Genomic DNA, 26,658 nt, shown 5'->3' on the forward strand with positions numbered 1-26,658 from the left:
GATTTTCGAACATAGAAATCCTCTAAAATTGTTTGTATATTAACTAGGAAACTTTGTAAATGATATTCTAGCCTTCTGCTTGGTTAAATGTATACCATATTTAAAGGAGATATAACCTACTTTTTGTTTGTTTGTATAATTATAAATAATTTTAAAAATAAATTGAGTCTAAAAACACAGAATTTACTGTACCTTTAACGACAAATGCTGTTGGCAACATTTCCCGTGTTACTATCAACACTGTTGTTACATTAACACATTTTCGAAATGTAGATGTCGCTGCACCTTTTCTCGAGGTACAATAAAATATTTTCGCTGTTTTTACCTGCTTGAATACTGCAGGAAATTACCTTTTAGTTTCTTTAACACTCAATGCATCTCTTTCTCGCACACGCAACTCAACGCATGCACAAGTATTTTTGCAACAATGTTGGCAAAACTCAACGACGCCAATTAATTCGAACAAAAATTCGATCATCATTCGGCGTTAATCAGCGAAGCAGTGAAGACGTGTGCAGTGGTCAGTACAGCATTTGAAAAAAAAGTACAAGTTAATTTTTAAATAAATATTTTAGAGTACTCAGCTATATTTGTGTGCTAAAAATCAATTTTACCAGAAACGAAAACAAAGTTCTTTTTTTAAAAGTGTGACTACAGTTGTGTTTTATTAATATAAACAATAAAATACAATTTTCTAACGTTCTCTTATAAATTTTTAAACGAGTTTTTCAACAAATAAAATCTAAACAAAATGGCCGATGTTGCTGTAGAAAAGAAGTGAGTACAGATTGTTTTTTATAGTATGTTTTAAATAAAAGATTCTTTAAAACCTAGTGCTATTAATATAAACAGAAAACAAATAAAATCTATGGCGAAAAATATGAAATGAAAAAATCTAGTCTGGTGTGCAAAAAAAAAAACGATGAAAATTTTTAAAAATTTTGTCTGTATCACAAAACAGCGGCATTTGCGAAAAAATTTACGGCGTCGCTTTTACTCGTGTTGTCTTTGTTACACTTTAGTGTTGTTAATATACAAGATTTTTATAAAATGTTTAAGCTTAAATATGGCTGTTTCGTTTACCACTTTTTCTGTGTTGTTGTTGTTTTTCTTACTTGATGTGTGTTTCGTATTTGCTGTTATATATACTACAACAACATCAATATATATGAAGCAGTAAAGCGGCATTTTTTTTTTTCAAATATACTTGCGTTAAAAAATATTTTCTTCGAAATGTGAAGCATCGAATGTGGAAGAAAAAAGACGAGGAGGAAACGAAGAAGTAGGAAAAAGACGCCAAGCAATGGATGGTTTTACGGTGGTTGTGCTGCTTATTTGTTGTGTTCGGTAGTTCGGTATTAGTGACAACAATGGTAGAAAATGGTTGTTGAGAAGTTTAGTTTGTTGGTTTAAAAAAAAAGGTTTTTTGTATTTTGGCGCGGTGGGGTATAGGGTAACGAAAACTTCAGTCTATGATGGTTTTGTTTTTGTAGTTTTCGGCTTTGTCGTGGTTAATAATAAAGAGTTGGTTGGGCGCTTTATTTTTAGCTTATAATGCCGGCTAAAAACGCCAGCCACCACATTTATTTCTATAAGTATGTCCGGTTCGAAAACAAATTATATGGTTTTTTGTTTAAAACGGTTGAATGTTTAAATGAATAATGGTTGAACAGGGAAAAAGTTATGTTTGATTTATTGTTTGTTGAAAAAGAAGTTACGAGAAATCTTGCTAAGATTTTGTGTATTGTTGGGTTGGTGGAGGGAAGAAGTTCAAAGGCATTTCTACGCAATAAACTTTCCAGTTGATAGAAAAGAGCGCGCTTGTCTGGTCTGTCATGGTTTTTTGAATTTCTAAAATATGTATGCATGTGTATTATACACATTTCTTACTTCCTGAACAAATAAGACGCAGAATTGTATACTTTTTTTTGTTCTACTGAAATTATTTTTCCATTTTATGTATACACATTTCTGGTATGCGCCACAATATAGAATTTGTTTAATTAGCAAAAATCAGATTTGTAAGAAAAAGTAATTTTGTTTACAATTTTCTTTATAATGCACTTGAATTAATTTTACTTTAGTAGTGGTTAATTGAAAAATGTTTTCTTATTTATTTTGTTGGTATGTATTCCCCACTTTTATCTAAATCTCTTAGGTATTTTCTTTTAAGTTTATCATTTTCGAAAAATTCTTTCGAAGCACATTAGTTTTTGTTCGAATATTGACGTTTTTTTTTTTTTTTTCTTATTTTACTTTATAAAAAAAGTCCGTTATTTTTTTCTTTTTCTCATTTATACTTTATATTCCCCTTTTGCCTTGGTATTCTCACATTTTTTTGCGCGCAAAACCTCGTTGTTTTACCTACTTTATTGTTTTGCTTCATTTATTCCCCTTTGTTTGCTACTGCTTCTTCGTTATTGTTTCTAGAATAAAAGCAACAACACTTAATTACTTATGGTTTTGTTGTTGTTATTTTAATGCTTCCCTGTTTTATTCTTTCGCATTATTCAAGTAAATCATCATCAAAAGTATTTCTGGTGTGTGTTTGTGTGTGCTAAATTATCACCCCTTATGCTTCAAACCGCTTTTTCGCAATGTGTTTTATTGTATTTTTTCTTTGTAGTTTGGGTTTAGTCATGTTTTTTCCCTGTGTGTTTTGTTTTTGTATTTAAAAACACACATGTGTGCCGTGTTTAAATAAATGTCGATCAGTTAAAGAGTAGCGCGGTGTAAAATCATCGTAAAACTGGCAGATGTGTGTTGTTTTTTTTCTTTCTATTTTTAGCGGTGTGTAATTTTTTTTTTTCGTTTTTAATTTGTGCCAACATCTTTTTTTGGTGTACTTTACATTATTTTGTTATTGTAATGTTTTGTGTATGTTTTTGAAATGCTTTTTAAACAATCATGTGTGTAGACCTCATTAACAATGGCAGCTTTAAGCTAAGTTTATTTAATGTTAGTTTACATTGTGTATTGTAGGTACATTGTTTGAGCTTTTTTTAATAGGTATAGAAGATAATTTTGTAGGGTTTCTAGGTTTATAAAATGTTTATTACTGCTTCACAGCGATGATGCTTTCAATCATCTTTCAAATATATTGCCAATCCTTTATAAAAACATCTGATAAAGTTTCGTTCGTGGTAAAATTTTAGGTCTGTATTTTGCAATCATCAATTTCCCATAGGTTTTCATAAATTTATCTTAGAAATATGAATTTTTCTATAATTTTCAAGTTCTTGGTTGGTTTTGTGTTATTCTATAAATATTTCCCTGATTTTGAATCTGAAAATTCGATCAAAATCTGATATTTACAAATCGCGTGTTAAAAATAATGGCTTGAGCCACTATGTTAAAAGGTCTTAATGTTATCATTTACTCTAGCTTATTAAGGTTTAACACTTCTCAAACCTACATTATTTTATTGTCAAACATTCATAATTTAATAATTTATAGCATAATGGTTTGGCAACATGATTCTAATCGGTTGCCAAAAACCTATCTCATTTTTAATTACCTTATCAAAATTAGTAGTTCAAGCAAATGATAATTTATTAATTTTTCCTACTTATGTTGTATTTCTATTTAACCGTTAAAGGTATTCCTGAGTTATTTAACAATATTTTGTTTAAATTTAGGCCCCAATTATGATATCATGGCCCCGATTTTCGTTTACAATAGTTGTTATTTTAGTGTTGTATTTTTTAAAATGCGATCATGATTTACAACTATAGTTGTTGTTGCTGAGTTGACAGCCCTTGACCGATGTTCTTTGGGACATTCCGGTACGTAGAACCAACTATTATACAGTTGTAAATCATGATCGTATTTTAAACAATACAACTGTCGTAAACGGTAATAGGGGCCTAAAATTCTTTTTAAAAAAACGTAATGATAAAATAGATTTTATGATTCGATTCTAGATCTGAATTCGTTCATTTCTTTACACGCTAGTTTTACAATTTTCCAATGTTTGTTTACTTTTCGTATTGAAAATTTTAAAAGCTCTAATGAAAATAGTTAAAATTAAAATGTATTAAACCAACAGACCGAAATTTGATCAAAATCGCTTATAGCAATCTATGACAGTTAATTTTTGAAACTATTAGATGAATTTCATAGAAAAAAGTCTCAAACAATTATAAATTATGAATTTAAGTATCTAAAACTTGTGAAATTAAATAAAATAAAAAAATTAAGATCAAATCGCACCATTTCACTTGAAAGTGATTGTTGACATAACTAATTAACCCTAATTTATACAGATACCTATTTAATAAATAAAAACTAGAAATAGAAAAAAAAATTGTCACATTAACTTTATTTAGTTAATTTATTTGAGAAATTTGTAGAAAATACATGCTAATCTAAAGAAATTAAAACAGAAATAAACAAATTTACATATTTTCAATATATGTATTTTATAAAAATATTTAGCATAAATCTTAACTATTTTCCATTATTAATTAATTGCAGAGAAACTCCCGTTGTTGAGAAAGTAGCCGCCGAGGAGGTTGATGCTGGCAAAAAAGAAGTTGCTGCTGAAACTCCCGCTACTGAAGAGGCAACCACCACAGAAAATGGTGAGGCTTCAGCCGCTGAAGAGAAAAAACCCAGCGAAGAAGCCAAGGAGAACGGTGATAGCGAAGCTGCCGCAGCTGACAAAACCGAAAAAACAGATGGTGCTGCTGCTGCTGCCGAAGCTGAAACTCCTGCTGCCACCACCGAAGCTGCTGCTGAAGAATCTGCGCCAGCCGCCGCCGTCGCCGCCACCACCACTGAAGAAAATGGTGTAGAAGAACCTGCTGCTGCTGAAGCTAATGGTGATTCTACAGGTAAATTTCTAAAAAAAACATTACCTAAAAATTTAAGAAATTTGTTTCTAAAACTTGTTGTTTTTATTATCTTCATTTTTAGATTCTGCCCCCGCTGAGGCCGTTAAGAGGAAAGTCACCGAAGGTGAGGCTAAAACAGACGATGCCGCTGAAGTGACACCTGAAAAGAAGGCTAAATTGGAAGAGACCTCAAAAGAAGAAGTCCAAAACGGTGCGGAGGCATCTGAAGTAGCGGCTTAATCTCTTCATTAAACACACACAACAACCTACCCTCTACTATATATAATATATATTAAAACAAAATAACACACACAAAAAAAACAAACAAACAAAAACTAATTCTAATAATTTACTTACATTAACATTATAAAAAATGAAAAACTTAAAAAAAAATCCTACAAAAAAATTACAAAAAGCAAAGAAAAAACCTGTAAACTACCTACTACAAAAATGAGAAAAACAAACAACATCAAACAAACAAACCAACAATCAATCAACAACATTATATAAAAGAAAAAAAAAACAATTGAAAAATGGTGTGATCTGATCGCCGGCGATACATATTTTATTGACGCAAAAGAGCAGCATCCGAATAATTTCAAATTTCCAAATTTCATTTTGATTATAAGGTTTTTTTTATGTATAAACGTTTTTTTTTTAAACCGAAATGCATTGTCATATTTTCATGACGATCGCATATGTATTAAAAAGAAGAAAATCCTATACATAATCCTAAGATATTACAAATTACAATACAATACAATCTCCTCTTGTAGAGACAGAAGTTGTAAACATATATTTTGAAAACAGAAAGAACGAAAAGAACATTTTTAAATATTCATATTACACACTTTTGTCGTCATATCTCAATTGCATATATTTTAAATTATAGTTGTGTATTATTCAATTCGAATATTTCTTATAAATTCCTGTGCCAGGATCTGAAATCTGAATCCTACATTTTTCCTTTCGAGTGCTTAGCATTTCCCTAAGTAAATATGTCGGTCATTGTTTTGTGGCACGTTATTTTTAAGAATTACTTTTAGTTTATTTTTTTAAATGTCTTTTTAATCAAGACCTTTTTAAAATATAGTTGACTTTCCGATTTCTTTGTACTATTTTTTTTTAAATAAATATAAACACATCATCAGTTGAAACAACTCACCACTCTACCTACCAGACAAGAAGTAAAAGGCTAAAAAGTTGTAAAAATAATAAACAAATATATTTAAACAAAAACATTCAATAAAATACATTCGATTGAAAAATAAAACAAAAAATATTTGAAAAAAAAAACTAAACATGTCTTTTCTGTAATATTTAATGCCAAGTAATGTATATGTATAGTCTTAGAACCATATAACAAATAGGTTTAAGTTAAAATTTCTCGTTTTTAAATAAAGAAATTTACTTAAATTTAATAATTGAAATGATTTTGGATAAGGAGAGGGGTATTTTTACTGTACTATTTTTAAGAGAATCGTGATTCGGATTTGTATGCATACTAAGTGTACCTAATTCGAAAATCTTTTCTTTTGATTTGAATTGTTTTTTTAGCTTCAAAATGAGACAGTTTTATTTGATGTTTATAAAATTTGTATCTTTTTTATAGATTGCAGTGAAGTTGATTTAACAATGTCCGAAATGTTTGAAAACGAAAGATAACTTATGCGTATATCACAATTTCTAAAGCTTTGCAGGTCCATGAGCAACTTAGATATGAGAGATTGTTCCTTTTTTTAAACTAAAATCAGGCAGCAGATAACTTTTATTTATAAACAGCACTGGTAAGTCAATTTAAAAAAAATAGTTTTTACTCTTTCTCAGAGAATTGAAAATTTGTTTTCCATAAAAAGCTTTTTCCAAAAAAAGCTTTGTGCATTAAAAATATATGATTTTTCTAGAAAAATACAAATATTTTCTGGAGTTCTACAGAATATTTGTTTTCGGACCCGGCCAAACATTTCGGCTTGTAAAAAAATTGGCTGAGTTTGTTTTTTTAATATATTGCCTCCTTTTCACTTCTTAGTTTTCTTAATTAGAATTTTTTTTGGAGAAACTTGAACTAACAACAACGCCGCCTTTTCGTTTCACATTTTGAAGTATGAGAAAATTTTAGGAAAACTCAAAGAACTTACTTATAATGTCTACTTTTCACTTCTCATGTTTCTTAAGAGATTTTTTTGGAGAAACTTGAATAGCTAACAACACTGCCTCCTTTTCACTACTCAAGAAATTCCAGTTTTAATTATATTCATTTATTTTTTTTTATAAAATCTATTCACATTTTTTATTTTACTACGACGGGTAGCGCAGCCCAAGCTAGTATGGAATATAAACTCGTTATCGAATGTCAATTAAAAAATTATTATAAATTTCTATACATATTTATCGATATCGAATAAGATAATCCCAAAAATGGAAAAAAAACTCACGTTCGAATAAGTATTCGCTTGTATACGAATGCGAGAATTTGCCGTATGACATGGGTTATGTTCATACATAGCTGCCAGATTTGACGATTTATCGTCATTTTGACGATTTTTGGTTTCAAAAATAGCAATTTGACGATTTGACGATTTCTTTCTCGAAAATGACGATTTTCTGCATTATGAAAATATGGTACTATTTTATGAAATAGTACCATATCTTGATGGGGAATATTTAGATTTTGAATTTTGTCAATTCAAATTTTTAGATTTTATATCAATTTTTGTAAATAAAATTACTGAAATAAAACGGAAAATTCTAAAGCAACTTTTTTTCTTTTGACAAAATTTATTCAGAATATAATGACATTACCCCATTCAATTGAAGCCGACAAGCTCGAATTTATGCTTTAATCTCAGGCATTATTACTTTCCGAATGGACCACCTACAGCGTGGTGCTATATTTTAATGAAAAAGTAATGTCACGGATTGTTCTTTCGGGTCATAATAAAGATTTAGACATTAAATTCTATTTTATGTGTTTTTTTTTAAAAGTAAAGAAAAGTTCTGAATGAAACCTTATATTATAATTAAATTGAGCTTTACTTTTATTTTACTGATCCCTTATTTATAAACTTCAATTTTATGAAATGTTTTTTGATAAATGTGATGTTTTCGTTCACTTTTTAAACAGAAATTTAAAATTCCTGTTAGAAATCTTGACCTTTTTATTTATCCGATTACTTTGTCACGTGCTGTGTGCACGTGTCGAAGTGTGCACGTGGTGTTGAACGCTATATCTGTCCATGTTTATTTGGCATAACAAACTGAATAAATGACATCCAATTAGATAGATATAACATCAACAATATGGCCGCTGTCAACTATCACAGTTCGGAAGTCCCTATTGGAACCCCCTTAGATCGAAAACTCTCCTATAAAAGAACTATCTCAATTGTGTGAATCTAAGTGGTGGGGATGTGAAAACAACAACAACACTCGATGTGTAATTTTTTAAAGTAAAAAATTTTAAAATGTTATTAGGGGATATTTGTTTTATCTTTTGTGAAAAATGTTGTGAATAGATTTTATCATATAGGGCTTGTTTTGTTTGTAACTTTGGTGCATATTATGAACTAAATTCGATTTTCGACGAAATAGTAGTCGAAATAGCTGATCGAACGAATTGTCATTTGGTATTATGGCGCAAATTCGTTGCTAACAACCTTAGACCTGCATAAAATTAACAAAAATATTTCAGTTAATGGTATTTTGTCCACCAAAAACAAATAAAATTACAAATATTTACAATTTCAACAATATTTTTAATTTTATTTGCAGTGTCGAAAGCAAAATTGTGTTCGTTGAAAAATTCGATGCACAACGAAATTTTCGACAGTGATGCCAACTTATAATACGAATTTTACATTCGATAGTCGATATTCAATAGCCAACGAATATCGTTTGTTGAATGTAACTTGTTTTCTATGTGCGTAGAAAAAGTTAATAGCAAGAGCTAAAATAAAAAATGGTTAGCACCAGAGGATTCACCGTACTCGAATTAGTTTAATCCGATTTCAACTAGCACTGTGTTATTTAAATCAGACAGAAATTAACGCTATCAATAAAATACCTATACCGAAATAACAGCAACTATCGTTAACGATAAATCACAGTTACTGAAATAATTCAATCATTCTTTAAACTAATTACGACTAATAAAATAAATAATAAAAACTATTTTTGGTAAAATAAATTTAGTGAAAAAAATATTTCGATGAAAAAATTTGGTGAAAAATAAAAAATATAGGTGAAAAAATCAAGCAATCTAAGTTAGACTACTGCAGTTATATTGATGTATTTGGTCAATTCACGAGGTCTTTTATCAGTCATAATGTCCTAATATATCACGACTCAGCAGCTCGGCTTAACCGGCTCTTAGGCATTTGGCACAGGTCTCTGCTGGTTGGTTACGATAACACAATAAACATAGCATACAGAGTAGTATTATTTTAGGAAATTTTTTGCTTGAAAAGCAATCAAAACCGATGTGAAATATTAGGACATTATGACATTATGACAATATGACATGATAAGAGTCCGGGTGAATTCCAAAACGTCTGTATGTAATGCAAAAGTCGAGCGATTCTGAACGCAACGGTGTAAACTTTGATAATGTTTCATATCGCAAAATGTATGGAAAAGTAAAAACTGGCAGTATGCTAAGTTTTTTTGCTTTGTCTTGATAAAGATATAACTGCAGACCAGACGTTTTGGAATTCACCCTCCTTGTGAATTGATCAAATACATCAATTTGTTCGGAATGGTTTCAATTCCGTAGTTTTTAATCCGATCGATTTTGTTTTAGGTTCTTCAGATTCCCTGTAATTTATTAAGAAAATGTGAAGGTTTTGGTACAGAAATTTATTAAAATTTTTAGAAAACCAAATAATCAAATATCAATTCCACTTTGAAAACTGAAAGTGGTTTCATTCCGAAAGAAATTTTCGAATTAATTACAGAATTAATTCCACTTTCGATCGGAATGGAATTCTGTGACAGGCCTGTAAATTGCTTGATTTTTTGACCTATTTCTTTAATTTTTCACCAAATTTTTATAATAATTTTTTTTTTACAAAGTTTTTTACATCCAGTTTATTTTCACCAAAATGTTTCCTCAACATAATTTTTTTTCATCGAAATATTTTTTTCACTAAATTTATTTTACCAAAAATAGTTTTTATTATTTTTCTTAAAGTGACAAATGTGAAGTATATGTATAAGAATCGGCACAGCCGAATATAACACTTTTTTTAAATCACTTCACAAAAATGCATTTTTTTGCATAAACAAGTTTTATTTCACCCTAAATCGTTCTAATAAACTTTTGTGTGAGGAACGGTCCATAATTGACCCTATCCCCCACATAACGCCTATATCAGAAAAATATACAAGATTCGACACAGCCGAATATAACACTTTTAATTGTATTTTTGAAATAAGTATGTATGTATTTGTTTTTGAGCACTGTTTGTTGCCTTCAAAACAGAGCTGTAAATGAATCATTCTTTTTTGATTTTAATTCATTATGAATTAGCTAAATTTTGAATTAATTCATTGAATTGACAAAATGAATTGAATAAAATTTGAATCAATTTAAACGAATTAGGCAGAAATGAGTTGCAATTCATTTCCAATATATTTGAATTGAATTGATTTTGAATTAATTCAAATGAATTAGAAAAAAGAATTAGCAATTCATATGAATGGAACAAAAATGAGTTGCAATCAATCAAATTCAAGGGGGAATGAAAAATTTCACCTACCAAAATAAAAATAACCAGTACAACAATTGCAAAGCCTTGTCCTGTATCCGCGCCTGATCAATGAAAACATGGTGTTTGGAGTTTGTTTCTTCAAGAAGAACTGATTTTTGTTTTGAAATACGCTGAACGACAAAACACATTTAATATTCAAGAATCAATTAATAATTTTTGAAATTTTGTGACCCACGACCACCCAACGACAAACTTTTTGCTAATATTTATGTTAATTTATTTCAAAAAAATAAAACTATCTTCCACAAAAAATTAAAAACCAGGAAAAATAACAATGTATGTAGTTCAAAACACAATTGTGTTTCCGTCGGATAATTTTGCAGCATACTTAATGACTTTGAAGAATCTGCTAAATATGCTGCGAATTCCGCTTCGGAGTTGGAAATGAATTGCTAATTCTTTTTTCTAATTCATTTGAATTAATACAAAATCGTTAAAAGGTTATTCGGGAATACAAAATTAGTATTTTAGTAAAATTGTTTTTATGTTAAATTCCCAATTTTTAATTTGATAAATTCACTGAAATTTATTGTTGGGGGATAAGCTAGTTCCTATGCGCATTTCACTGGTTGCTTAGGCCAGATCATCAGGAAACCTTTTCCCAAAAGGCTTTAGAAAAACTAAAGATATTATACAAATAAAACTATAGAGTGTTTGAGAATTACAGACACTCAAGCTTTGTTTGTAAAAATATCAAATATCAAATTCAATTCAAATGAATTGGAAATGAATTGCAACTCATTTTTACAAATTCATTTGAATTAATTCAAAATCAATTCAATTCAAATGAATTGGAAATGAATTGCTAATTCTTGTTTCTAATTCATTTGAATTAATTCAAAATCAATTCAATATAAATGAATTGGAAATGAATTGCAATTCATTTTTACCAAATTATTTGAATTGATTCAAATTTCATTCAATTCATTTTTTTGTGTGAATGACTCGCGAATTAATTCAAAAATTAATGATTCATTTACAGCTCTGCTTCAAAGTCAGTGTAAATTTACCTACTAGGTACATATTTAAATGTCTTTGCATTATTACGGTTTCTTTGCAGTAATTTATTAATTAAACCTTGGCAGTATATTTACAATATAATTTTTGAAAAAATTTAAAATTTTGTAGATGAGTACGTATTTTAATCTCAATATTTATTCTCTATTGAAAAACAATTTTAAAATTTTTTCTAATTCATTTGAATTAATTCAAAATCAATTCAATTCAAATGAATTGGAAATGAATTGCAACTCATTTTTACAAATTCATTTCAATTAATTCAAAATCAATTCAATTCAAATGAATTGGAAATAAATAGCTAATTCTTTTTTCTAATTCATTTGAATTAATTCAAAATCAATTCAATTCATTTGAATTGGAAACGAATTGCAATTCATTTGTACCAAATTCATTTGAATTGATTCAAATTTCATTGAATTCATTTTTTTGTGTGAATGATTCGCGAATTAATTCAAAAATGAATGATTCATTTACAGCTCTGCTTCAAAGTCAGTGTAAATTTACCTACTAGGTACATATTTAAATGTTTTTGCATTATTACGGTTTCTTTGCAGTAATTTATTAATTAAACCTTGGCACTATATTTACAATATAATTTTTGAACTGAGAGAATATATGTATATTTAACATTTGTAGATGAGTAGGTATTTTAATCTCAATATTTATTCTCTATTGAAAAACAATTTTAAAATTTTAATAACTGCTGGTTCTTTAAAGTGCATTTTGAAATACCAGAATAGAAAGAATATTTTTTCAGAATATTTCTCCTTCACTGTTCACTAAAGAGCAAGTCAGAGAGCAGTAAAGTCGTGTACATATACAAACATATGTATATATGTATGCGAGAGTATGGATTTATTTCTTATCTGCTCCGAACAAAATTGATAACAAACAATTTTGTTAGTAGGAGACTGTAGGCAACTGCCGCCAATAAAACCAGTTTGTAAATGTATGTGTTGCTTGCTGCTCTGACTGGCCTGTCGGCGGTATTTCTGTTGTTGTTTTTCATTTCGTATTCCATACTGTTGGGTTTCGTTTAAAAAAAAATATATCAGTGTCATTTGCTCATTAACAACGTAGAGAAGTGCATGTGATTCGCTTATAATTGCTAAGAGAAATACGAAAACCGAAATAGAAACACAAAAAAAACACAAACAACAATATTTAAATATTATTTAGAAAATTGTTAATAAAAAAAAAGAATATTTCTCCTAACAATAACAAAAAAACACTTGTGAATTATTCTCATCAAGTTAAAAACTAAAACATAATCAAACGTATCAAAGTGCGTGAAGTTAATACTCGAAAAAAAAGAAATTTGATTTATTTGACACAAGTGTTTAAGTTCCCTTAAAATCAAAAGACTAATTTTAAAACAAAACAACAAAAAAAGTCGTACGGACAGACACCCTTGCTAATTAAATCTTAATCACACCATAATTACAAAATAAATCCATAGTCTTGTTTTTTAATAAATAGAATTAAAATTAAAACAAATAATACAAAACATGTCATCAGCATTACAGACGGTGAGTTTTTTTTTGTTTTTATTCCACCATAATTAAAAAGTAATTAATGACTTTAACATTTTCCCTTTAGATTTTTACGTTGTAATTATTAAATTTTCGTTTTTTTATGGCTTTATAAATGTTATCGAATAAATACACAAAGGACTAGCTAGATAAGATGACTGACTGACTACTACGTATAAATGCAGAATTTTATTTGTTTTCTTTAGTGCAATTTAATAAAATTTTGAATTTAATTTAAGAATTTTTTAAATGTTACAAGTAAAACTGAAAGAGTAGGTAGATTTGACAATTATTCGAGTTTTATTTTAATCGAATAAAAGTTTATATGTAATTGTTTTTATTAATAGAGAGATCGATTAATTCGAACGAATAACGGTTCCACAAATGGCAAAAACTGCGACTATCTCTTTTTTTCACTTATTTTGACAAACAAATTTTTTTCTCCAAAAATAGTTATTAATATTTATCTTAAAGTGCTCTTACTTGTTTGTTATAAATTGAAAAATGTTATTCGAATAAAAAATATATTTTTTTCTCGATTATTCGAATAATTTGTATTCGAATGAAAATCCTAGTATGTAGTTATTTACAAAGTTTGGATTCGACCGCGAACATAAGGGTTTTTAGTATTTATAAGCCTCTGTTTTGGGATATTTTAAAGAATTCAATTTAAGAATTGTTCACAGAGTTCCATTCCGATCGAAAGTGGATTGATTTAATTCCGTACTTCGCATCTTCAGAAAAATTAAAACGAAAATTTCTTTCGGAATGAAACCACTTTCAGTTTTCAAAGTGGAATTGAATTTTGTTTGTATTTTTTTTGTTTTTACTAAAATTTTAATCAATTTCTGTACCAAAAACTTCACTTTTGTTTTAATATGAAAAAGGCTGTCAAATTAAAATCTGAAATACAAAATTATTAAATATTTTTTGAATTAATAAATTTCACGGAATCTGAAGAACCCAAAACGAAATCGATCGGAATAACTACAGAATTCAAACCATTCCAAACGAAATTTGTAACAGGCCTGTATAGAATGATATAATTAATTCCTTATTGAATCATTCAAGTTTTCATTAATTCAAATTCATCACTAAATAGCTTTATAAAATGTATTGAATGATTCAATTATTACAGACAATTTTGCGTTTAATTTTGTAAATTATTAAAACAAAACAATAAAAAAATACATGAAAAAATTGTATTTATATTTAATTCGAAATAGATTTGAATTAAACATTCTTTAATCATTTAGAGAAGGAATCTATCTTTATTATGAACTAATTCAGCAATGAATAAATTCTATTCAAATAAAAGTATTTGAATGTAGCTAATGAATTAGTTTATTGGGAATGGTTTTATATAATGTTGTTGTTGACATTTTTATTCTGAATTAATTCATTAAAAACGTATTGAAATTATTCCTTTAAGAATTCATTCTTTATAGAATTAATTCTTTATGGAATCATTCAAGTTTTCTTTAATTCAAATTCAATTCAAATCTATAATAAATAGGAAATGTTTTCAATTCATTTTGTAAATTATTAAAAACAAACCAATTACATTTGGAATATACAGGCCTGTCACAGAATTCAATTCCGAACGAAAGTGGAATTAATTCCGTATTTTGCTTCTTCAGAAATAGTAAAACGAAAATTTCTTTGGGAATGAAACCACTTTCAGTTTTCAAAGTGGAATTGATATTTGATTATAATTATTTGGTTTTCTAAAAAATTTTAATAAATTTCTGCACCAAAACTTTCAAATTTTCATAATATGAAAAACGCTGTCAAATTCAAATACAGAATTATGAAATATTTTAATTAATAAATTACACGGAATCTGAAGAAATCGAATTATCAAAACTTTAATTATTCAGAGGATGATTATTTATGATTTAATTCAACGAATCCGATTAAGGTTTTCACATATTTTGGTGTTCTGTATATTGAAGCCACACGATTTACTATAGTATTACTTTCGAGTAATTCTATAGCACAAAATCATGCGATTTACAAAACATCAATTTGTCAATTACATATTCCTTTTAGAAAATCTATCTTTTTTGAAATTACTCGATTTACAAGGCAAAATGCTAAAACATAACGTAGTACTTTGATCTGAAAATTTAAATTATTAAATAATTCAATACTTTAAAGTAAAAATTTCTTATAATACGTCTTAAGAAAATATGATTCATTTCATACTTTTTTGGACAACTCTAGAATAAATTTCAAATTTCAGCTTTTATCTTATACCATTAAATTGATAAAAAAAAAACTATTGGTTTGTTTTACTGTGGGTCTGGCGCTTCAAGATATGGCTTATCTGAAACACTTAAATTGCACTGTATGTATATGTATTACTGGTTTACAAAACCAAACCTAATTTGTTTAGAACTTTGTGTATTTTGAAAAGAAAGCTACAAATCGATCAATAAAAAATTCCATAACAAATACCTACATGATCTCCTCAAAGTATTTAAACTTCAAAAAGTTCATGGTTATAACAGTGAAATTTTGCACGAATGATAACTGAAAACTTTACGATAATGAAAGCACATTTTATAACATTATATGATGAAATTTATTATCGCGTGCCTTTAATTTTTGAGCAATTAACTTCAAATTAAGTTTATTGTTATGACCATAAACTTCAATTATACTTTTATATATATTAACATACAAAATCGTTTTGTCTAGTCTATACTGTTTCAATATTTTTTTTTATAACTTTGTAGTACTTTTGAAACATTGTTTTAAATCCTTATCTCTGACGGCATATGTATTCAATATTAGCAAATATATTCTCTGATAATGCTATACATGCAATATAGTAGTCATTTAATCGTAACAATGTTAATAGGTATATAGTTTTTTTTCGATAAATTATAAACTGTTGTAGACATGAGGTAAATTCTTATAAAAAAAAGTAGGCATGTGCTCTAGAGGACTTGGTTAGTAGTTACTTTATCAATTGCTTTTATAATTAATATAATCTTTATAATTAGTTGTTAGAATTCCAATAATTTTGGCCATACAATGAACTTTATCTCCAGTTGTTTTTTTTTTGTTGGCGATTATTTTCCATAAGGGAACTGCGCCAGATTGCAAATGCGTGTTAAGGTTTTGTGCGGCTCTTTTTTCCATGCTGATACCGAAGTCGTTGTGTACTGAACAATAATGTTCATACTACAAGTCAAAGACTTTACAAACTGGTTTATTCAGACGAAAAAAATAAAAATAAATAAATATGAATGATGGATGCAAAAAAACAATAGGACTGTTGTTTTAAATGCAGGCGTAATCGTAAAATATGCATTTACTTGGGGTTTTATAAATTGTTTTTTAATACTTTATCAGTTAAAGCGTAGTAAAAATTGTCTTGAAGTGATTCATATTTTGATTCACATGAATTTGATGTTAATTCTCTGACATTTTAATTTAACAGTGTTTAAAAACAAATTATAAAAAGTACCTGTTTTGTTATTTAAATTTATATTTTTTTCGTGATAATTTGTTATGCAATTCAAAATTTCAAAACAATAGTGGGTTTGAAAGAAAACTAAATTATTAAGAGCTAGTTTCTGGGATAGAGATAATCTACATTCTTCGCTTAAACCTAAATTAAACTAAAAATTGTGTTTCTCACTTATTGTTTATATGCTATATAATCTAGGTTTAACTGAGCATCATTGGTGAGTTAAACCTAAGTATAAAATGCCAAAGCACAAACAGATGGAAAATAAAATAAACAATTCAGCACAGCAGCTCTTTGTTTTTATTTGCTTTATTAACATCAATATAATTTTTAATATACATTTTATATACTTTTATGTCGCTTTTTCTTTTAGAAAGTTAAAATTTACAAAAAAAATTATGTAACGCGGTTGCTTTTTCTTATAAAATGTATAGTATTGCCATATTTATATGAAAAAATTTGAAGAATAAACATGTGATTTGACTGAAAAGTATGGCAATGCTAACAAAATTAATCCACTAGTGAGAAACACAATCATTGGTTAAATTCCGGCAAACTATATTTCAGGATTAATATAACAGCGTGTTAAGCTGAGTTTAACTGGCAAGTAAGAAACTAGCTCTAAATATGTCAAACTATTTGACATTTATTAGGCTTTCTATTGGTTTTCTTATTAACATGTTCCTTTGAATTATTTGAAGACGTTACGGGGTCAAAAAGCCTTTTTCACAGGCCAGCTGCCTAAAATTGACGACCTGTATCAAGAGAAATGAGCCATACGGTTGTAAGACGACTGCGCTTAGTCGCCAATATGTGTTAAAAGCCGCCGCAGTCGAAAATTTGTCTGCCACAGTTTTTTCTATAAATTTCTAAGTAATCTCTATAAATTTTCGTAATTTATATTTTTATACTTTTTATAATTTGAAAAAATTTGTATAGATAACAAATCCATTTTTTTCTACACCGTTTTCCAATTGTATTTCAGAAGTTTCTAATTGTATTTCAGAAATTTCCAATTCAATTTCAGAAATTTCTAATTATATTTTAGAAAATTCCAGTTGAATTTCAGAAATTTCCAATTGAATTTCAGAATTTTTTAATTGAATTTCAGAAATTTCCAATTATATTTCAGAAATTTCCAATTGTATTTCAGAAAATTCTAATAGCAATACCAATGAAATTTCTGAAATACAAATAGAAAATTCTGAAATACAAATAGGAATTTCTGAAATACAATTGGAAAATTCTGAAATACAATTAGAAACTTTTAAGTATAAATTAAAACTTCTGAAATACAAATGAACATTTCTGAAATACATTTTGAAAGTTCTAAAATATAAATGAAAAATTCTGAAATATAATTGAATATTCCAATATAATTGAATATACAATTAGAAAATTCTGAAATATAATTGGAAATTTCTGAAATTCAATTGGAAATTTCTGAAATACAATTAGAAACTTCAGAAATACAATTGGAAATGGTGTAGTTCTTACGTTTCAAAACTTTTCGAATTATAAAATGAGACTATTAGTAAATTTTGTGCCGCCGCCCAAATACTTAGGGCCAGCGCAGTTAACGTGTAGAGGTTCGTCGGCGTAGATCTCTGTCTGTATCTTACTTTTTATATAAAAATGGGGTTTCAAATTTAATTTTGTAATTCCCAGTATAACATTCATATAAAATCGGTATCTGATATTTTTATTTAGCAGTGATTAAAAATAAATTATAAACAACTTAGGTGTTTGTTTATTAAAATTTTATATTTTTGTGATAATTTGTTTTTCAATTCCTATGCTCCAGAGATAAACAAACGCCTCTGTTCTATAAATCGAGCGGTTTCTAAAAACAAATAATTTACAAATTGATGATTTGGACATTGCACGATTTTGTATATTGCAACAGGTTTGTTTACTCGATTCGATTTAGAAAACATCAAAATATGTATGTTATGTTATGAGCAGTATGTTAAAGAGCAGTTTTCAAAAACGAATAATTGACAAATTGCTGTTCTGCAAATCGCACGATCTTGTGCATTGAAACTCGATTTACAGAACATAAGAAGTATAAACACAACTGTGTTAAAAATTTTCCACTATCGTTTATAAAATTATTTTCTTTTTAAAATATTTACTCGCTTATAAAAAACATAAATATGTTTGTGTTTTTAAACATAGTTTAATTTAGCGATAAGAATATTTATGATAATGAAAGTGGATTTTACCAGTAACGGTTTCAAATAATTTAGTTGACTACACTTTTTCTTTAAAATTAGTGATAAAATGAGTCTAATCTAAAAGAGCGTTTAGCTATAAGTCATCCAAACTTAATGATCATTATCAACATAACTCATAATATCATTTGATTTCAGTAAGCAATTTCAAATGCCAAAAAATTTCAATGTTAGAAAACTGTTATCTTGTTTATTTAGATTTCAAGTTGTTGCTATGATTGTTTGACACTTTGAGAATTGTATTGTATGTGTTTCTCTGTAAACATATTAATTACGTTTGTCGGTACTTTACGGAGATTAAAAATTAATAATAAGTTGAGTGGGGAAAACCAGACGTATTTAAGAAAATCCCTTGTTAAACACATAACCCCTGTTCTGTAAATCCAATCCATATGTGTAAACAAACCAGTTTCAATGTACAGGGTAGATAGTTGTGGGAATTGTCATCTTCGATATCAATAAAATTCAATAGAAATACCCATTTTTAATTGTTCACACATGAAATTGAACAAAAAATATGTTTGAAACTTTCCACAATTGCAAAACTGTTTACGATTTCTTGTGTTAGATATGTAGACTCCTGCTGCTCTCAAACATTTAGAAATTACAAGCCCTTTTATAGTTTGACAACAATCTTTAATCAATTTTTTGTCTTCAAACATTTTTGGCCGATCTTTGTCCTTCCTGTCAAAATCACCACTTCTGAACCGCACAAACCGGGTCAAAATCGGAAAAAAATATTTTTTAAGAAAATATTTAAAAACAAATTTTTTTTTAAATTTAAAAAAAAAATTTTTTAATTTTTTAAATTTGTAAATTATGTTTATTTACAAATATTTAAAATTAGTATTTTGAATTATAATTTGGTGAAGGGTATATAAGATTCGGCACAGCCAAATATGTATATCTCTCTTAATTGTTTTCAAATATATATATTCGACCTGTTATAGGGTGTTTTAATAAAAACAACAATAATGCACTACCGGAATACAATGCATTCGTTAAAAACATCTGGTCGTTTTTTTTTGGGGTGGAGGGGTGTTAGTATGTATTTTTACCATTTGTTGCCGCTTTCAAAGAGCATGCGCTAACATGTTTCATTTACAATAAAAGAGAGCATCTCAAATGCCGGCAAGTAATAGAAAATATTAGGCCAAAACGAAAATCAAGCAAGAAAAGAAACTAAAAACTAAAGAAAATCAAAAAAAATACTATGGTATAAACTTGTAAATTTTGTACAACTTGTACTAGCAATATTGAAATATAAAAATAAATAAAATTGATTTAATTTGGTTATGTAGTCATACAACCTGCCATTGTGTTAATCGCGTGCCAATTTCGAGGTGAAACAGTGCCTTGGAAACGTTTAAATAACAATTGCAAAAACCACATTCATGTCTACAAAATACATACATACGTACATATGTATATACTTACTAGAGTATTTCAATGAATGAATGTTAATTTGGCTGGCTTTTAAGGGTAGCACGGTCTGTCTGTCGGTCGCAGGGTTCGTTTAATGATTTTTGTCCAAATTCGTTATTTGAACACGTAACGTGCTCTAGGAAATACCTACTGCATACAAGTGACTGCATACGTTATAAACAGTGCCTTATTATAGTATTTTTCGTATAATTTTTTATTTATTTTTATAAATAAAATTCAATACGTATTTGAATTTTAGTCATATCAACAAAAATAAAACAAATCTTTTGAAAACTGTGATAAATCCTTTGCAAAGAAAAAAATCTTTAACGAAATGAAACAATGTGTGGCAAGAAAAGTGGGTAAAAAACCAATTTCTCATGACAGGGTGTGGCAATTATTTGGACCACAAGTAGGCTATTTTTATATAATGAAAAATCGCTTATTACTTTCCATTTAAATTCTTTGATATTTATATCCTTGTTTGTTTCACAGGCCACTTTGGAGGAAATACGTCATGCTGCCTCACGCATATGTCGTGATTACTTGAATGGACGTTGGAAGGTGGTGCCTGCCGAGCAATTGATAGTCAAAAGAATCAGGTAAGTTAATGACGTCACAACTTAGTAACTTAGTTTTAAATACAATTTAAATTAATTTATTATTTATTTTACTTAATAACAGTGGTGGTCTATCAAACTTTTTGTATTATGTAAGTCTGCCAACACAGCAAGACAATGCCAATGAGGCGGCAGATTACCAGCGGCCACAAGCAATGGAAACCGCCTTAGATAGAGCTACAGCAACTGCATTACTCACCGCAGTAGATGATGAAAATAGAAATGAGCCCCATTACAATGAGTTGGTGGGCGATATGAATGGCAACAAACGCAAAAGATACGACAGTGCATCATCAGCTTCATCGGCCGCCTTGCGACAAAATGAACCAGAAGAGGTAATTCTTTAATATTTATAATAATTATTACAATGTGTATAATAATACCTACCTATATTATTTACAATTTAGGTCCTCTTACGTATTTATGGCCAGTCCCATGGCGAAGATGCTCTCGAGGCCATGATCACCGAATCCGTGGTCTTTGCCCTACTCAGTGAACGGCATTTTGGTCCAAAACTTCATGGCATATTCCCGGGCGGCCGTATTGAACAGTATATACCCGCCAGAGCTTTATTAACCACTGAATTGTCGGATGCCAAGATTTCCGTTAAGATAGCCGAGAAAATGGGTGAAATTCATGGTCTCAATATACCCATGTCCAAAGAACCCGACTGGATTTGGAATTGCATGAATCGTTGGCAACGCCATTTGCCCGCCATTTTAAGCCGCAACGATTGGCAAGAGAATCAATCACATGCCGAATTTGTGCGCAATTTCAATTTTGCCGAAGAATCTAAATGGCTCAAGTCGGTCATTGATAATGGCCAATATCCCGTTTTGTTCTGTCACAATGACTTTCAAGAGGGTAATATACTGTTGAGAAGTTATAATACTGCAGAAGAGTAAGTTTGTTTTTTTTAAAAAAAAAGAAATTCAAATAATTAGTTATAAATTTTTAATTTTTAGAACAAATTTGGACGATTCTCTTATGGACACTAATAATGAAGAGGGAGATCTTCTTAATAAGTAAGTAACAAAAGGAATTTGTGCTATACATACTTATTGTATATAATTCCTTTGAAACATTTATAATTAAATTTTTAAAATATTCGTAGAAATATTTAGTAAAACTTAAGAAAGTTCTTACGGATTCCTTACAACATATTAAGAAATATTACAAAATTTATTGGCAAATTATAATAAAATATTAGAAAAGTATTCCATAAAGTATAATATTTTAATTAGAATCGAAAATTTGCAACCCAAAACATAAAATTGTTAATTTTCTTAAAATTCATTAATAAATCATACTGAGTTTTTAGACTTCAAACAATCTTGTGCCGCTTTAACACCAAATGCATTAAAGGTTACATACATTTCATTAAAAAGTATCTAATGAAAGGGGAACCAAATACCCTTTTTCTTTTATTCTTGACTCGCCCAGATTCATAATTTTCGAAAATATATGCGACTTATATGTAAAAAACAGAACTGATTGCAATGCTGCAAGAACTTAGGAAATTTCGATGGGAAAACCTGATAAATTGCTTGTAAAAGTTAGGAATGGATATCTTCGATTTTAAAGAAAAAATAATTTCAACCAACAGATGTGCATACACTCAGACGGACAAACAGTTGCAAAATATGTTTACTGAAGGAGGAAAAGTAGTATAATTTGTTGGTACTTTTTTATTAAAATTATTTTTTTCAATAAAAGGATCAAGAAATATTATTTTCTAAATGCACTTTATCCTTCCAAACACACAAAAAAAACCCAAAAGATGATATTCGGAACTCAAGCATTAGGGATAAGAGTTCCGAATATCATCTTTTGGGTTCTTTTTTTTATGTTTGAAAGGATAAAGTGCATTTAAAAAATAATATATCTTGGTCCTTTTATTGAAAAATTAAATTTTAATAAAAAAGTACCAACAAATTATACTACTTTTCCTCCTTGAAAATTCGAATTTCAAAAATGTACCGAAAATACAAAAAAATATCTCATTATTTTTCTGGATCTATGTTTATAATTTAAGAGATACAGTGGTGGCCAGGAATTTAAGACAATTATTTTTTCAAATATTTCCACAAATATGTATGCATTAGGACTGTTTTAACACACAAGTGTGTTTTATTCGACTGTATCAATTCATACATATTCACCATGAACACATAAAATTTTTCTACAACTTGACCAAAAAATTGTTTTTTTAAATAAACATATTTTCTCACATTTATATCATTATAATTTTATTATTATAAAATATTCGGACCAAATTTCGTATTTTTAGTTCCATTAGTTTCGGTCATATCATGTTATTAACAGCGGATGTTCGCTGAGGTGGGTCAACGTATTTCCACATATCTTTGTCCATATATGTTTTACCGATTTTTCCAAACATTTTTCAGAAACTAGAAACATTAATAATAAATTTCATACCCTTAGAGGTCCTTTTATTTTGGCTCTATCGCACTTAAAATTCAGTTGATGAAAAAAATTCAAGTATTTGTCTTAAATTGGTGGCCACCACTGTATATAGGTTAACAAAGGACTTGTACTATTCAGATACAATTTTTCAACAAGATCGGTCAAGAACTTTCGGAGTTAGAGGTTGACAATTTGGGCAAACATGTGATTTTTCTCATCCATGTAACTTATTACCTATTGTTCTTAGCAAAATGTGTCCCAAAATAGTTTATATAGCAATTTCTTCAATCTTTCGAAAAAAAATATTTAAAAAAAAATAAAAAATTTTAATATTTTTTTTTCCGAAATCAAAAACTTTTTTGACTTTTTTTTTTCAAAATGGGCCCTTTTTTTAAATAAAGCTTAGATATTTTCCTTGAAAAGTGGCCCATAAACAGAAAGATCGAATATTTTCCTTGAAGACCTATTTAGTCACTTAGTGGAAACCAAAAAGCTCTTAAAGGAATGGACCTAAGCTTTCATTTGATTAAAAAGAAATTTTAAAAAGAGGGCCCATTTTGGAAAAAAGTTCGTTCTGTTGAATCAACTTTCCGAAACCCAAATTACTGACATACATGATTGATATATCAAAAAATTCGATCGGTTGTTATTTAAATTCGGGAAAATTGGTCTGAGATTTTTGGTTTTCAAGTACATGAATACTTGATTCAATTATGAAATAATTTAAACCTGTATTCTGGATCGTTTTAAATAGCTGGCATATATGTTTGATACCTCAATATATCCTAGTTTGGTTACTATTTAAATTAGGGAAAATCGGCACAGAAATGGGCCGAGAAACTAAGACTTCCTCGAAACTTTGTAGGGATCAAGAAACTACGACTTCTTCGATTTTTCACCTATTTTTGATCTAATGATAGACATTTCCAACGACGTATATCACGACTTAGAAATTCGGACCGATAAAAGATAAAAGAAAAAAAATTTTAACAAGATTTTTTTCCACCTAAATTTTTTACATCAAAAAAATTTTCCAAAAAAATGTCTGTCTGACTGTTGAAATCAACTCTACGAAGCCCCCAAATAACTTACATACACGATTCATACATCAATATCTCCGGAATTCTTCCGGCTCCGTTGCTATTTAAAATTGAGAAAATCAGGCCACAAATGGCTGAGATATAAGGAAAAATCCAGGACAACCTAGATTTTTGACCTATATCTGGATTACTAGTCATTAATATAGACAATATGGATATATAATGATAGATATTTCAAAGACCTTTCCAACGGCGTATATAAGACCTACAACGGGTCAAAATCGGAAAAAAAATTTTAACCGATTTTTTTTTACCAACATTTTTTTCGCTAAATATTAAAAAAAATTGAAAAAACAAAAAAAACTATTTTTTAAAATTTAAAAAAAAACGATTTGAAAAAATTTTTTTCCAAAAAATTAAAAAAACAACTTTGGAAATAAAAAAAAAATTTGTTTACCTAAAAATATTTAAAATTTTTATTTTGAAGTATAATTTGGTGAAGGGTATATAAGATTCGGCACAGCCGAATATAGCTCTCTCTTACTAGTTTCAAACTAAAATTTTCCAAAAAAAATTAGCTAATGAAAATTGTTTTAACAATTAATTCTTTTGAAACTTTGTTAGGATCTCAATACGATTAATCTTAATCTAAGTTATTTTTTAACATTTTATTAATTGCTCACTTCCATAATTTACTTTTAGCAAACGTTCCAGAACCTTAGATCTCGATTCTTCTGCTGATTCTGCCCTTTGCTCATCAGCTGACTCAGCCGGACCAGATCTAATGATAATTGATTTTGAATATTGTGCCTACAACTATAGAGGTTTCGATTTGGCAAATCATTTCCTAGAATGGACCTTTGACTACAGCAATCCCGTGTTTCCCTTCTACTATCATCACAAGCAACAATTCCCGAACATCGAACAAAGACAAAAATTCATAAAATCCTATTTGAAGAGATTAAATGAAAGTGAAGATGATTGGGAGCCCACACAAAAAGAAATTGATGATGTTGAGAATGAAATAAAACTGTTTAAAATGTTTTCGCATCTATTTTGGAGTCTATGGTCTGTGGTTAATGTGACCTCCAACATAGAATTTGGCTATTGGGTGAGTTTTATATAATATTAAATAAAAATATGAAAATTTTCTAATAAATTTTTTAACATTATCTCTTAAGGACTATGCCATTACCCGTATCAATGAATATCTGCAACTCAAACAAAATTTCATCGCTGACAACAACCCAAACGTTTGAAAAACTCAACATACATAACGGAAACGCAAGTGCAAGTAGTATCATTCAACGAATCTTTTGTTATTCGAAATTCATACGCATTTAGACTTGTAAGAATGTTCGCCAGAAAGACAGGGTCTATATTTACAATGATAAATACATGGATAAATATAAAATGTGTTTATCACCAAGTTTTCAAATTAAGACAAAATGTCTCTTTTGATTTCATCATATTATAGAATTTATGTATGTTTAAGCTACAAAAAAAAAACAAAAATAATTACTATTATGGAATAGTGCTGTGATGGTTTTTCAAATTACTAAGACTTTTATTCTCTCCCCCCCCCTTCCTGATATTTTATTATTTTTATTATTAATATTGTTATTTTATGAAGCACCAAGTATTATTATTATGAACATTATGAATTTTTACTCCTTTAGCTGCGGAGTTAACCTTAATCATTCTTTCCTTCTTCTACTTATTTTGTGTGTGTGTTCACTAAACATTTTTTTACTTAATTTTATTTAGCTAGTTAATATATTTACTTAATGCATAAATGAAAAAGCAAATAAACTTTTTTTTAGAAAAATAAATCAGAAAATTAATAATTTTTCAAATTAATTAAGTTAGAAAAAAGTATTTAAAAATCATTATTACTTAAAATACAATACTATGATGGTACATAATTTAGCAAATCATTTTTACATAAATATACTATATCTATGCAATAAAATAATAAATTTAAACTATTTAAATGTTTTGAAGTTTTATTTACATCATGGTTCTGCTAAGAATTATTTTTAATTTTGTCAAGGGTATTATCATAATTCAAACATCTTTTGCAGAACAATCAATCTTTTATTTTTGGTATCAAATTTTAAACTGACATTGATTGTATTATTTTCAACTTAAATATTATTATATAACTAAAGCAGAGGTTTCTTTTTATTATAACAAGTTTTGGTGTGAATAGTTGGCACCAACTAGTTAATGCATTTGATTAAAGTTCCAACTGCTGATTACAGGAGTATGTTTGT

The 26,658-nt window shown here is 28.3% G+C and overlaps 2 protein-coding genes across 3 annotated transcripts; both read left to right on the top strand.

Moving 5' to 3' along the window:
* The first annotated feature begins 470 nt into the window (after positions 1 to 470).
* Positions 471 to 6,136, top strand: Df31 (Decondensation factor 31). Its single transcript, XM_065502297.1, has 3 exons — positions 471 to 777; positions 4,477 to 4,835; positions 4,918 to 6,136. The coding sequence occupies exons 1-3, from the start codon at positions 752 to 754 to the stop codon at positions 5,073 to 5,075; spliced, it is 543 nt and encodes a 180-aa protein (XP_065358369.1). The 5' UTR covers positions 471 to 751; the 3' UTR covers positions 5,076 to 6,136.
* Positions 6,137 to 12,971: 6,835 nt separating this feature from the next.
* On the top strand, positions 12,972 to 26,376 carry LOC135952388 (choline/ethanolamine kinase). Of its 2 annotated transcripts, none has more exons than XM_065502299.1 (7): positions 12,972 to 13,152; positions 20,791 to 20,897; positions 20,980 to 21,250; positions 21,323 to 21,816; positions 21,881 to 21,940; positions 25,085 to 25,493; positions 25,564 to 26,376. In XM_065502299.1, exons 1-7 carry the CDS (start codon positions 13,132 to 13,134, stop codon positions 25,639 to 25,641), a joined length of 1,440 nt encoding a protein of 479 aa, XP_065358371.1. In that variant the 5' UTR covers positions 12,972 to 13,131; the 3' UTR covers positions 25,642 to 26,376. The 2 variants fall into 2 exon arrangements, with proteins under 2 accessions (XP_065358371.1, XP_065358370.1); XM_065502298.1 differs by lacking the exon at positions 12,972 to 13,152 and adding an exon at positions 20,582 to 20,707.
* Positions 26,377 to 26,658: the final 282 nt, after the last annotated feature.

The sequence above is a fragment of the Calliphora vicina genome, chromosome 2 (genome assembly GCF_958450345.1).
Source record: "Calliphora vicina chromosome 2, idCalVici1.1, whole genome shotgun sequence".
Taxonomy (NCBI): domain Eukaryota; kingdom Metazoa; phylum Arthropoda; class Insecta; order Diptera; family Calliphoridae; genus Calliphora; species Calliphora vicina.

What these genes read in the sequence shown, in the direction of transcription:
- Df31 (XM_065502297.1), top strand. Translation starts at nt 752, where the DNA reads ATGGCCGATGTTGCTGTAGAAAAGAA. An exon ending in GATGTTGCTGTAGAAAAGAA is followed by an intron (nt 778 to 4,476) that starts GTGAGTACAGAT and finishes AATTAATTGCAG; the next exon opens with AGAAACTCCCGTTGTTGAGA. An exon ending in AGCTAATGGTGATTCTACAG is followed by an intron (nt 4,836 to 4,917) that starts GTAAATTTCTAA and finishes CTTCATTTTTAG; the next exon opens with ATTCTGCCCCCGCTGAGGCC.
- LOC135952388 (XM_065502298.1), top strand. Translation starts at nt 20,630, where the DNA reads ATGAAACAATGTGTGGCAAGAAAAGTGGGTAAAAAACCAATTTCTCAT. An exon ending in GACAAAATGAACCAGAAGAG is followed by an intron (nt 21,251 to 21,322) that starts GTAATTCTTTAA and finishes TTTACAATTTAG; the next exon opens with GTCCTCTTACGTATTTATGG. An exon ending in GAGGGAGATCTTCTTAATAA is followed by an intron (nt 21,941 to 25,084) that starts GTAAGTAACAAA and finishes ATTTACTTTTAG; the next exon opens with CAAACGTTCCAGAACCTTAG.